This window comes from Camelina sativa, chromosome 1 (assembly GCF_000633955.1).
Source record: "Camelina sativa cultivar DH55 chromosome 1, Cs, whole genome shotgun sequence".
Classification (NCBI taxonomy): domain Eukaryota; kingdom Viridiplantae; phylum Streptophyta; class Magnoliopsida; order Brassicales; family Brassicaceae; genus Camelina; species Camelina sativa.
The window spans coordinates 1,194,609-1,204,940 of NC_025685.1; the positions used below are offsets into that span (position 1 = coordinate 1,194,609).

General features: G+C 37.0%; 3 protein-coding genes and 1 pseudogene across 5 annotated transcripts; 2 read left to right on the plus strand and 2 right to left on the minus strand.

The window, feature by feature from the left end:
- On the plus strand, positions 363-1,546 carry LOC104792900 (annotated as a pseudogene).
- Positions 1,499-4,473, minus strand: LOC104792818 (glucan endo-1,3-beta-glucosidase 8-like). Its single transcript, XM_010519081.2, has 2 exons — positions 3,692-4,473; positions 1,499-2,708 (listed from the first exon to the last, which is right to left on the minus strand). Exons 1-2 carry the CDS (start codon positions 4,048-4,050, stop codon positions 1,586-1,588), a joined length of 1,482 nt encoding a protein of 493 aa, XP_010517383.1. The 5' UTR covers positions 4,051-4,473; the 3' UTR covers positions 1,499-1,585.
- LOC104792990 lies at positions 5,418-7,662 on the plus strand. Of its 2 annotated transcripts, none has more exons than XM_010519352.2 (9): positions 5,418-5,602; positions 5,699-5,760; positions 5,971-6,055; positions 6,152-6,238; positions 6,349-6,402; positions 6,497-6,684; positions 6,891-6,973; positions 7,067-7,181; positions 7,257-7,662. In XM_010519352.2, the coding sequence occupies exons 1-9, from the start codon at positions 5,552-5,554 to the stop codon at positions 7,378-7,380; spliced, it is 849 nt and encodes a 282-aa protein (XP_010517654.1). In that variant the 5' UTR covers positions 5,418-5,551; the 3' UTR covers positions 7,381-7,662. The 2 variants fall into 2 exon arrangements, with proteins under 2 accessions (XP_010517654.1, XP_010517592.1); XM_010519290.2 differs by having other exon boundaries at positions 5,423-5,602; positions 7,067-7,167.
- On the minus strand, positions 7,570-9,906 carry LOC104793136 (myb-related protein 2). Of its 2 annotated transcripts, none has more exons than XM_010519463.2 (7): positions 9,774-9,906; positions 9,481-9,693; positions 9,318-9,394; positions 9,152-9,209; positions 8,973-9,057; positions 8,823-8,892; positions 7,570-8,696 (listed from the first exon to the last, which is right to left on the minus strand). In XM_010519463.2, the coding sequence occupies exons 2-7, from the start codon at positions 9,686-9,688 to the stop codon at positions 7,971-7,973; spliced, it is 1,224 nt and encodes a 407-aa protein (XP_010517765.1). In that variant the 5' UTR covers positions 9,689-9,693; positions 9,774-9,906; the 3' UTR covers positions 7,570-7,970. The 2 variants fall into 2 exon arrangements, with proteins under 2 accessions (XP_010517765.1, XP_010517842.1); XM_010519540.2 differs by having other exon boundaries at positions 7,971-8,678.

Genomic DNA, 10,332 nt, shown 5'->3' on the forward strand with positions numbered 1-10,332 from the left:
AAAAAAAAAAAAAAAAAAGTGAATCAGTACTAGAAAATTCTTTAGCATCACATCGGAAAAAAAAAGCATAAAAGCATTTAGGCATAGATAACCGGATAAACAAGTCTGATATTATTATAAGTGCTAGTATTTGTTTACCGCCACATAATCTTATTTCTGTAAAATTATTCGAGTGGCTAAATTTTAGAGTACAATAAAGAAAAATAGTAAAATATTTACGAAATCTATGTAATATTTTTTTTTTAAATAATATTCATTCATCTTCCAAACAAAAGCAAACATTGAAAAGCAAACATTGAAAGCAATTCAAATTGAAATTGTATACGAATCGACTGATCCAGACAAAACTAACGATCACCACTACAAATGTCTTGGACACATATATAACACGATGTGATAACTACTGTCTAGCTATCCTAAATAAATGACACTAACAAATTTTTAGTTAAAAAAGAAAATAGAAAAATCTCTCATTCGTATGGCTGCCGCGTCGTCAGTTTCTTCTCCACCGTTTTGCCTCGCCGGCCGAGTCGCTATAGTCACGGGATCGTCTCGAGGTATAGGCCGTGCTATAGCTATCTACCTTGCCGAGCTTGGGGCTAGGATCGTCGTTAATTACTCCACTAACTCCGTCGAGGCCGACAAAGTTGCGGCGACGATTACAGCCAACCGTCCCAAGAACGATGATTCAGAAGACGTTGCCGGTAAAAGTCCACATGTCATTGTGGTGAAGGCTGATATCTCGGAGCCGAGCCAGGTGAAGTCACTTTTCGATGAGGCAGAGCGAGTCTTCGAGTCGCCGGTTCATATCTTGGTTAACTCAGCTGCTATAGCCGACCCTAATCATTCCACTCTCTCAGACACATTAGTTGAACTATTTGATCGCATCATCAGGTCAATTTATGTTACTCATATTTAATTAATTACTCCTTATTACTTAAACGCGATCTAAAGAAAAAAAAAAAAAAAATCGTGATTTCTCATTGTTACTAGTAATCAGATTCGTTGCTTGATAACAGTGTCAACACAAAGAGGTGCGTTTCTTTGCGCTAGAGAAGCTGCGAACAGGCTGAAACGTGGAGGCGGTGGCCGGATCATCCTCCTCTCAACCACACTGGTCCAATCCTTACATCCACACTATGGCTCATACACGGCTTCAAAGGCAGCAGTAGAAGCCATGGCAAAGATTCTTGCCAAAGAGCTCAAAGGAACACATATCACAGTGAACTGTGTTTCTCCTGGAGCCGTCGCCACGGATATGTTTTTTACAGGACTGAGCGATGAGATTGTAGAGAAAGTGAAGTCACTCAACTTATTTGGTAGGCTTGGTGAGACCAAAGACATCGCACCTGTTGTTGGGTTCTTAGCCAGTGACGCCGGCGAATGGATCAACGGTCAAGTCATCATTGTTAATGGTGGCTGTCTCTAGTAAATAGACAGAGAGGTTAGTCTTCTTGTAAAAAGCCTTTTAAATTTCAACGGTGTAAATTTGATACAATGGAAACAAACATATCAAATAATCTATGAACCAAATGATTGATATTAACCCAAAGAATCAGTCATATACAACGAAAAAATTATAATCTCATTGTGCTAGGCGAAGAAACATCAAACCACTCATCACCAAACATAACCTAACCATCGAACCATAGCTATAATCATAATGACCAGAAGATGGCTCTCCGATCTGGATCGGGAAATTACATTGTCCTTGAGATATATTCCTAGTAGTGATCATCGCTAGCCCTTCAAAATCGCAAGCTTGAGCTTCTTGATTTTGCACTTGAAAATACATATTAAATGCATAAGACGCATTCCCATTCGCATCAAGATTGCCACAAGATGATCCATAACCTAAAGCGGTACAGTCTGAAAGCGAACAAGCGTAGTCTATATTATCTCCGAGCTTACTCATATTGCCACGACCATTAGGATTAAACATACACCACTGGTTTAGCATGTACTGAACGTTTCTAGCTCCGGTTAAGAATTTTTTCTGCCCTTGCCCCCGAAAATCAAACGGGAACTTCGGTTTTCCATCGAATTTGAATATCCCCCAATGACGTTCGAAGTTTCCCGGCGCTACACTTTTTGCATCTTCATCGATAAATCCGAAAAGATAAACTTCAATGTAACCTTTACGCATAGGAGTTCCTAAGTTGTTCGACAACCGCGGAAGCAAACCGGAATAAAACCGTTCTGCGTTTTGAACGTTTGCGTTCTTGTCTCCGTCCGTAGGCCAACCAACTTCTCCAACGATCACTTCCATGTCGCCGTGATTCAACGCGTTCAAAGAAGCTACAAGCGTGTCGAAACTAGCGTCGAAGACGTTCGTGTAGATAACACCGTTATCGTTAACGGTGTTTTGGCCGTCAAAGAAAGCGTAGTCGAAAGGGAAGTCACTGCTTAGGTAGAGACTGAGGAAAGGGTAAATGTTGACGGTGAAAGGGGCTTTGTTCTGCGCGAGGAAGTTAACGATTTGTGTCATTTCTTGGATGATGTCGGAACGGAATCTTCCTGCGGATGGGACTTGGTTGTCTGGAGGAGAGTTGTAAACGTCGGCGTTTAAAGGAACGGTCGCTTTGATGAAATCACCGACTCCGGCTTCGTTTAAAGCGGTTTGGATGTTGAAGAGTGCTGGGTACGTTAGATTTATGAAAGATCCGTTGTATGCTGTTAAGAATGGCTCGTTCCCTACGGCAACATATCTGCAGACAATAAAAAGTTGAATTCATATTACTAATTTGTTTTTGCTAAAGTTGAAATTAAATCATAATTCAAATAGAATTATAGCTTTAGTAAATTATATATTCTTGTGATATATTTCAGAAATTACATGATTCATATTGGTATTTTTAAACGCCGATACGATAATAACATTGCGTGAAATTTCACATGACACCCAATATTTGAAAAGTTTGCATCTTTTGCAATAAAGAGGAACTGATGAAAAAGAAAGATTTAGACTTTTTTGGTTTCAGAACACGTTTGGATCATGTGCAATAAATACTTGACACACACATGACGGTCCATATTTGAATATATATGAAATATGGGTTGAATAAATATGAATATGGGATATACACACACATGATTGATGGTCCATATATGGATAAACCAAATTCAAATAATTTACATTATTTAACAAGAAAAATATATACATACATATAGAGATAATTGAAAGGATGTGGTGCTCAACAAACTATAATAACAGGTTAACAACTGATATAAAAAAAAAAATTAAAAATTATAATGATTCGCTCATGTCGACCAATAATGGCATTTTTACAGATAAATACTACTAGAAGAGAATAAAGATTTTAGTTGTCCAACTAAGTCAGAACACCAAAACCAACATGTAAAGGATTGGAGCTCACCTCAGTTTGTCTAATCAGGTGGGCTCACGACTATTATAGACCTCCAAATCCAATTATTAATTTTGAAGTCGTCAACATTTTTATTATTCTTTGTTAAAAACAGTAACAAAAGTTATAAAATAATCGTTCTGTAAAGTTCCAATATTTTCAAAAGGATCTATAATATCTGATTTCCCCTTTTCAGATCAATAATACCCCCAAAAGCTTTACTTTATACTATCGTTAATATATTTTTCTATATGTTAACATATCAATATTTGTTAGTTTAAAAATTCGAGTAATTAATCACGAAATTAATAAATGTTTAAACTTACTTGATCTTAACGCCGTTGTTAAAGTTGAATCGAGAAACGTTTCGTTGGACCCAATCTTTAGCTCTTTGAAAGTTTCCCATGGCTTTGAGAAGATCATTAGGGATCGCCACCATAACTTCGACGCCGGAGCCAGCGAGAGCTCCCATCGTGTTCGTGTCAGCATCGAACAGCTTCACTTTCTGTATGTTGTTGTCTCTAAGCATCTCCACCACCGTCTTCGGTGGTAACTGATGAGTCGCCATTGTTCCCCAGTTTACTCCCAAGCCAGAGACGCAGCCGGAGAAAAAGCATACGGAGGAGACGATGATAAAGACAACGGTGGAGTTAGTTATGGGACTCTGTTTCGGTCGATGATTCATTTTTGGTGATTCCTCTGTTTTTTTTTTTTTTTCTTTCCTGGAAAGTTTTGTGCTTGATGGTGGAAAAGAAGAAATTTTTGATTATATTTTATGGGAAAATTTCGAACTTTGAAAGAAGAATCTGATGGGATTTTACGAATGAGAGAATTGGAAGAAGTGTAAGAAGTATATAAATAGTTTTTGTGGGGTTTTATGCTCTGTTGTAGCTCGACGATTTGAGATAAAGTAAAGAAATAGATTTGTTTAAGTTGACAAAAAAAATCTGAGTGAGCGAAAGAAAGAAGAGATCAAATAGGTAAGATAGACTATAGAAGGAAGAAGAAGGAAACAGAGTCAAAAACCGGCCTTTGAAACCAAAACCGACCATTAAAATATCTATAAAATAAATATTTAGAAAAAATATATGTAATTTGGTTAACATAATTAGCATAAGGCTATGTATATAGGCTGTACCATGCATGTATTATTTATTTAGGCCTGACCAACATTTATAGTAGTTGGCGAAGTGTTAGTGGTTTGGTATGAGGATTAAAGAATGAATACTATAGTTCTATTTCAAGTATGAAAGTTAATCTTATGCACAATACTTGCAGCTTTTGATTCTATGTTGTGGAGGTTCACACGTACGTATTGAGAAACGTTAAAATTTGCAGGTTAATATCGCTTTCGTAACCTTATATTATAATCAAATTGGTTTTCTGCGTCCACATAACTCCAAAACATATATATGACAATATAACGTCAACCAAAATATTAAATAACTTCAAAAAAAAAAAATATATATATATATATATTATATAAGACTCATTATATTATATATATATCAAAATAAAATAGACGCACTTTAATAACTATGGTGTATATTTTGGCTTACTTAATTTAAAGTAGTCATGGTGAAGTATAGTTAGGTAGCTAGTTCTGTGTGTACCCAATTTGTTTTCTCACAAACGTACTTACGAGAAGAAACCCCGATGAGGTGCGTGTATGTATATCAGAAACATCCAAATATAATTAAGAAGTGACGATAGATATTCTTGATTTGAGAGCACCATCAACAAAATACGAATTAACACATCTTTTTAAAAAGCATGTAATAGTCGCGGTTGGTATACATAGATATTATAAAATTTTGATTATCATCAGCCAGAGAAACTAGTGGGAGTCGAGTCGTCGACATGAAAAATAATATCACGTATGCGGGATAAATTGATAAATCAACATATTTGGATCTGTTGAAGATGAAATGGCGCCAGACAAATTAGTTCGACGCGCTAAAGCAAGCGCGTAATGATGATGAGGTTTAACGTCGAATCTAATGGGGCTTATATTTTTGGAGTCATTATTGGGTATTTCCAACAGCACTAATGGGCCATCGGCGCTGTTCTAAAAAGACCGTTACGTTACCCTTTCTTGAGAGCTAACCAAAAAACATTGGGAGTGAGTAGAGCGAGCGCGATCGTAAAGAGGTATTTCGTCGAACACTTGATGAGCATAGATCGCGATGATGAAAGGAAGCAAGGCGAATCTCTCTGCACTAGCCGAGAAATGCAAAGTACCTCCTCTTATCTCTAATCTATTTTCCTAAAAGTGAAGCTCTTTCTTTGTATCGATTGAAAATTTCTCGGCCAATTTCTTCTCCCTATTGCAGACTGTAATCGCTTCGAACTGGCAAGGATACCTAAATACCATCAAACCTGAAGATAAAGCTAGGTAATTTTTTTTTTGCTTCGCTAGTTTGAAATTGCTTGACGGGTACTTAGAACACCATGTTTGGTTATCATAAGGATATGAAGAAGATATAAGCTCAGATTCTGGGAAAATTAGCGTCTCTGTTTATAGATTTTATTCAATGTCGATCATGGGATTCTGCCAAATTGTAATTTTGAATCAAGTATTATTTTTGGGCTGTTTTGCTTTTAGTATAATACATACTTCAAAGATTAAGTACGTGATGAGACGAGGAAAGCCCTATCTCTGGGTACCAGAAAGTGAACCGCACAATGTCGTAAGCTTTCTTACTCTTTACATACTTAGTTTTGAATGATGCTGACCATTCACAATCGTAAATAGAACTTGAAAAGCTAATCTCTGATTTTGGCAGAACATAATGTTTGATGAACGTGGATCCTTTTCTATTGCCCATCCGTATCCTGGTCCCCTTGCAGCTTTTTTCAAGTCTTTAGGAAAGGTTTGTGTGTCTATTTATCTTTTCTCTGCATTCAATGTCTTATCTTAGATTGGAGGTTTTTTTGAGTCTGTATCACTCTTACTCAAAACGGGGTTTAACTTTCTTTGCAGCTTCCAGACCGGGTTGCTTTTACTGGAGAGATTGTCCCTGTTAAAGATAAAAGGGTAAGAACCATGGAACTTTTAATTTGGAGTCAGTCACAGCTTCNTTTTTTTTTTTTTTAATTATCTTCATCATGCCTTGTCTTCTTGATAAAAGGTTGAGGCGGTGAATAAATATGTTGAGGAAGCTATACACTTAGAGGAGAAAGCGATTAGTGAGAGTCCAAATTCTGTTCGTAGCATCTTGAATTCGTGTGATCAGATGTATGCCTCCCGGTGTGAGAGTCTTAGAGCCCTGGTCTATGATGCAAAAGAAAAATACGTTATTTATAAGTTCGTTCCAAGGTAAAACACACAAAACCATCTCTGTTTATGCGTAACTAAACTAATATATCAGTTTTGACCTTAATTGAAGAAAGATCTTACTGTTTATATAATAATCTTACTTACATTCATGTAAGAGTCTAAAGAAATAAAAGCAGAGACAAGAATATAGAACCCATTATACAAAGATTATTTTGTGATGATGAGTTATCTGGTTTTCTTCTCAGCTCATGTATGTTTATTGACCCAAATGGTGCCACGAAAGAAATAGACTTAAAGGTTTTGGAACTGTCAAAAGCTGATCCATTAGGTAATGAAACCAACGACATTTGATTCCAAGCTATCCATCTAGCTTTTTGGTCTGCTTCATCTTAAGCTTTTTGCACTCGATTTTAATTCACAGGGATTTGGTCTACAAAACTTGTGGATGGAATCAACAAGAACGAATCAAGAAGACGGGCTTTGATTCTTTTCTGTCTATACTATCTCGATATAAACGCAAGGGTAAAAAAAAAAGCGTATGCCATGAGTTTTGGAATTCGGATTCTCTATGTTAGTTTGGTCATTTGACGGTGTTTTCTTTTGGCCATTAGGATGCTTATATGGTATCAGTGGATAAGAAAGGTTTCAAGTTGTTGGGGAAGGTACCGAGTGAAGAAGAAGCTGGAGATGAGTATCAATGGAGAGAGTTTAGGTTTGAGTTTGAAGAAGAGGTGAAAGACGTTGAAGCTTTTTGCCACCAACTTGTGGAAATGGAACAAGAGGTTGTGAGCAAGTTCACTGACCATACCGGTCTGTGATTTTAATTGTTTTCTTATGAATCACGAGCTGGACCGGTTTACATTTTAGTGAAATTGTTTCTTTACGCAACAAGAGCGATTAGTGGTAATAACCGTGTATTGTTAATTTAGTTCTCAACGGTCTGATACGGATTTATTGAAAGCTTTTCAGCTTTTCAATGTTCCCACAAAATAACTGAAAAGAAAAAAAATTATCAGACCGGTTTGATTAAGATACGTTTGGTACGGTCCAAACGCAGTTTGACACGTTCAATTATAAGTACTACGTTTCTCTCCTCGATTCGCCGTACAAACTCCGACGAACGGCCGTTTGTATTCGCCGGTGCGACGGTGGCTCTTCCGGATAATTCGTAATTCTTGAGCGTCTATGAAGTTAGAGGTACTTCTCTGTATTTTGTATATATGAGGTAAAAATAAACAATGAATAGTTTATGGTGCATTATCCTCAGTCAAGAATCTTGATTCAAAACGTTATCTTTGTATTGAGCAGTTCCCTAATAGGGTTTCTCAGTTCCAGCTGAAACCATTCAAGTCGAACTGTTTCGTGCGCGTTGTTGTACTATAGCTTTCAACATGTGTGTTGAGGTCTAGCTCTGTTGCTGAATCCATGCCTTTCCGGTGGTTTCTTGTTTCAAACTTATGATCCTCACTTTTGTCTTTGAATCTTTCGTCTGTATACTCATTGTTGCCTTGTTGATGGTGATGACCTTTGTGTCCCTGCAATCCTACTCCTATTGATAATCTACCTGGACTTCTCTCTGAATATGAGATTCTTTGTTCTGTTTCACTGACCATTGTTGAAAGGTATGGATTTCCTCTTAGACCTTCTCTCCATGTGAGCTCCATTCTTTGGAACAATGGTTCTTCTTCCATATTCTCTTTCTGCTCGGATGTTGAATCACCTAGATATGTTCTTAGTCCTATTCTGTTGTTCTCTAGCGTTTTCTGCGTTCCCTCGCTTGAGGTCAGGCAACTTTCAAGAGAGCAATCAGGTGGATAGGTGGTTGTTTGAATCTGTTGTGGGCGTAGGTTTTGGAGTTCTTTTGGTTCTAGGAAACTTGAGTTTGGGTACTCTGCTGATACTTTAGATACTAATTCCGAGAGTTGTACTTTTGCAGCTTCGATTCCAGCTGCACCCAGGTTCTGTCTTCCAAGAGTCTCTTGTGCTTTCTCCAACACCGATTGCAGGTACTTCCCTTGAGCCTCTATCCTGAGCTGCAAATGTCGCTGTACCTGGCTCAGTTTTAAATACGAACATGTAAACGGAATGCTTTTATCTTTCTAGATACTATAAGTGATTGATGACTTGCACTAGTTTTAATAAGAGTGCATAACAGCGTTGTATGGATATGCTGCTACCTCAAGTTGCTCATGAAGCCTTCTTTGGACCTCTATTTGCATTTGCAGTGCTTCACTTATTGGCGAATTCCTGTGTGCAAGTGGATTAGATCATTTTGTGATAAGCTAATACGTTAGATGATACATATAGACAAATAGTCATATTCTTACATGTTTGGCTGTGGTCCGATGCTTAAATTCTCACTCTGAATTTCATCTACATCAGGGGTCTTTTCTTCCATCATGGTCATCATACCTATACAAGTACATACTAGATTTAGATCTTTGTAACAGATTAAAGTTTGTAAGTTCATGAACCTGTGAATCTAGTTAATGTAAATAGATTTTACCTATCTTGTTCAAGCCACTATTAGCTTGTCCGTTGAGATTCTTGCTCAGCCTGTATTTCTGGTTACCAGTAAAATGAAGTTAGTATTACCTTTTGTGAATATTTTTAGCTAGAAGAGTTTTATCTCATGTGGAGGAAAAGCATATTTTTTTGATATGATGGCTTACCTGAAGATGACTTTTGAGATGGTATAAGGTAAGGCCTGGAATACCCATGACTTTCATGATTGTCTTAGGAGTAGCTTCTGCAACAGAGAATAAACAATATTACTAAAAAGCCTGCTGGTCAAAAGATGATTAATTCTCTTGCTAATGATATAATATAACTCACTATCTGCTCCACCGAGTTGATTGACTGCTTCTATGAATCTCTCATGAAGATCTGGAGTCCATTTTAGGCGTGGCTTTGCATCCGTCGAAAGGATGAGTCCAGATTCTCCTGGACTGTTCCCTCTGAGGAATGGATTCCTTTCAGTGGTTATATGCATTCTTGAAGAAGAGAGGATGTTCTTTCCTTGGTGCTGGTTTTGGTAATACATAAAGTCTGTTCACAAAAAAGGCAAATGATAAGTTTAGTCCCCAACTGCTGGAAACTGCATTTAAATAATGATTTTTCTTTTTTACCTGACGTGATCTTAGTTCTTGTATTCAAACTGCTTCTCTTAGAAGTTCCCAAGAGTGTAAAAACTCCACGAACTAAGGAAGATGTTTCTTTTAGCTGCTTGTGCTTACTTGTTCTTTATATTTTTTTCTCAGGTTGGTTTGGTGCAACTTTGCTTTATATAGGAAGTTGAATGGAGAAATTAGAGAAGGATGATTAAGGTATGGAATATGAATAATTGGTCCAATCGATGTTTTTGTTAGTTGTGTCCTTATCGTTTGAACTGTTATTGTTTTTGTTTTTGTGGATGATTATTTTATAATTTCATGTATTGATGATTCCTATGGACTACAACTTTTCAACCCCAATTTAGATACCAGAATTGATCCACAATTAATGCATCATATGCGCATTCTTTCGCCATTCTGGCAGAGAAGTATCTTATTCCCTGATTTTTTTTCCTAACTTCTTCTTTTTTATAACTTGGGCTGGGGGAATCCACTCTTTTCTTATTCTTTGATATTTTTCATAGTCACAGCTCTCTAACTCTTCTCTTGGAATATTCTCTAAGCTTTTCATTTG

Bases quoted from the DNA above. Each gene is read 5' to 3' on its own strand.
- LOC104792818 (XM_010519081.2), bottom strand. From the start codon at position 4,050: ATGAATCATCGACCGAAACAGAGTCCCATAACTAACTCCACCGTTGTC. The intron at 2,709-3,691 runs GTAAGTTTAAAC...TATTGTCTGCAG, and splicing joins AACAACGGCGTTAAGATCAA to ATATGTTGCCGTAGGGAACG.
- LOC104792990 (XM_010519290.2), top strand. From the start codon at position 5,552: ATGATGAAAGGAAGCAAGGCGAATCTCTCTGCACTAGCCGAGAAATGC. The intron at 5,603-5,698 runs GTACCTCCTCTT...TCCCTATTGCAG, and splicing joins CACTAGCCGAGAAATGCAAA to ACTGTAATCGCTTCGAACTG. The intron at 7,168-7,256 runs GTAAAAAAAAAA...TTTGGCCATTAG, and splicing joins ATCTCGATATAAACGCAAGG to GATGCTTATATGGTATCAGT.
- LOC104793136 (XM_010519463.2), bottom strand. From the start codon at position 9,688: ATGTATTACCAAAACCAGCACCAAGGAAAGAACATCCTCTCTTCTTCA. The intron at 9,210-9,317 runs GTAAGCCATCAT...ACTGGTAACCAG, and splicing joins ATCTCAAAAGTCATCTTCAG to AAATACAGGCTGAGCAAGAA. The intron at 9,058-9,151 runs GTAAAATCTATT...GTACTTGTATAG, and splicing joins TAGTGGCTTGAACAAGATAG to GTATGATGACCATGATGGAA.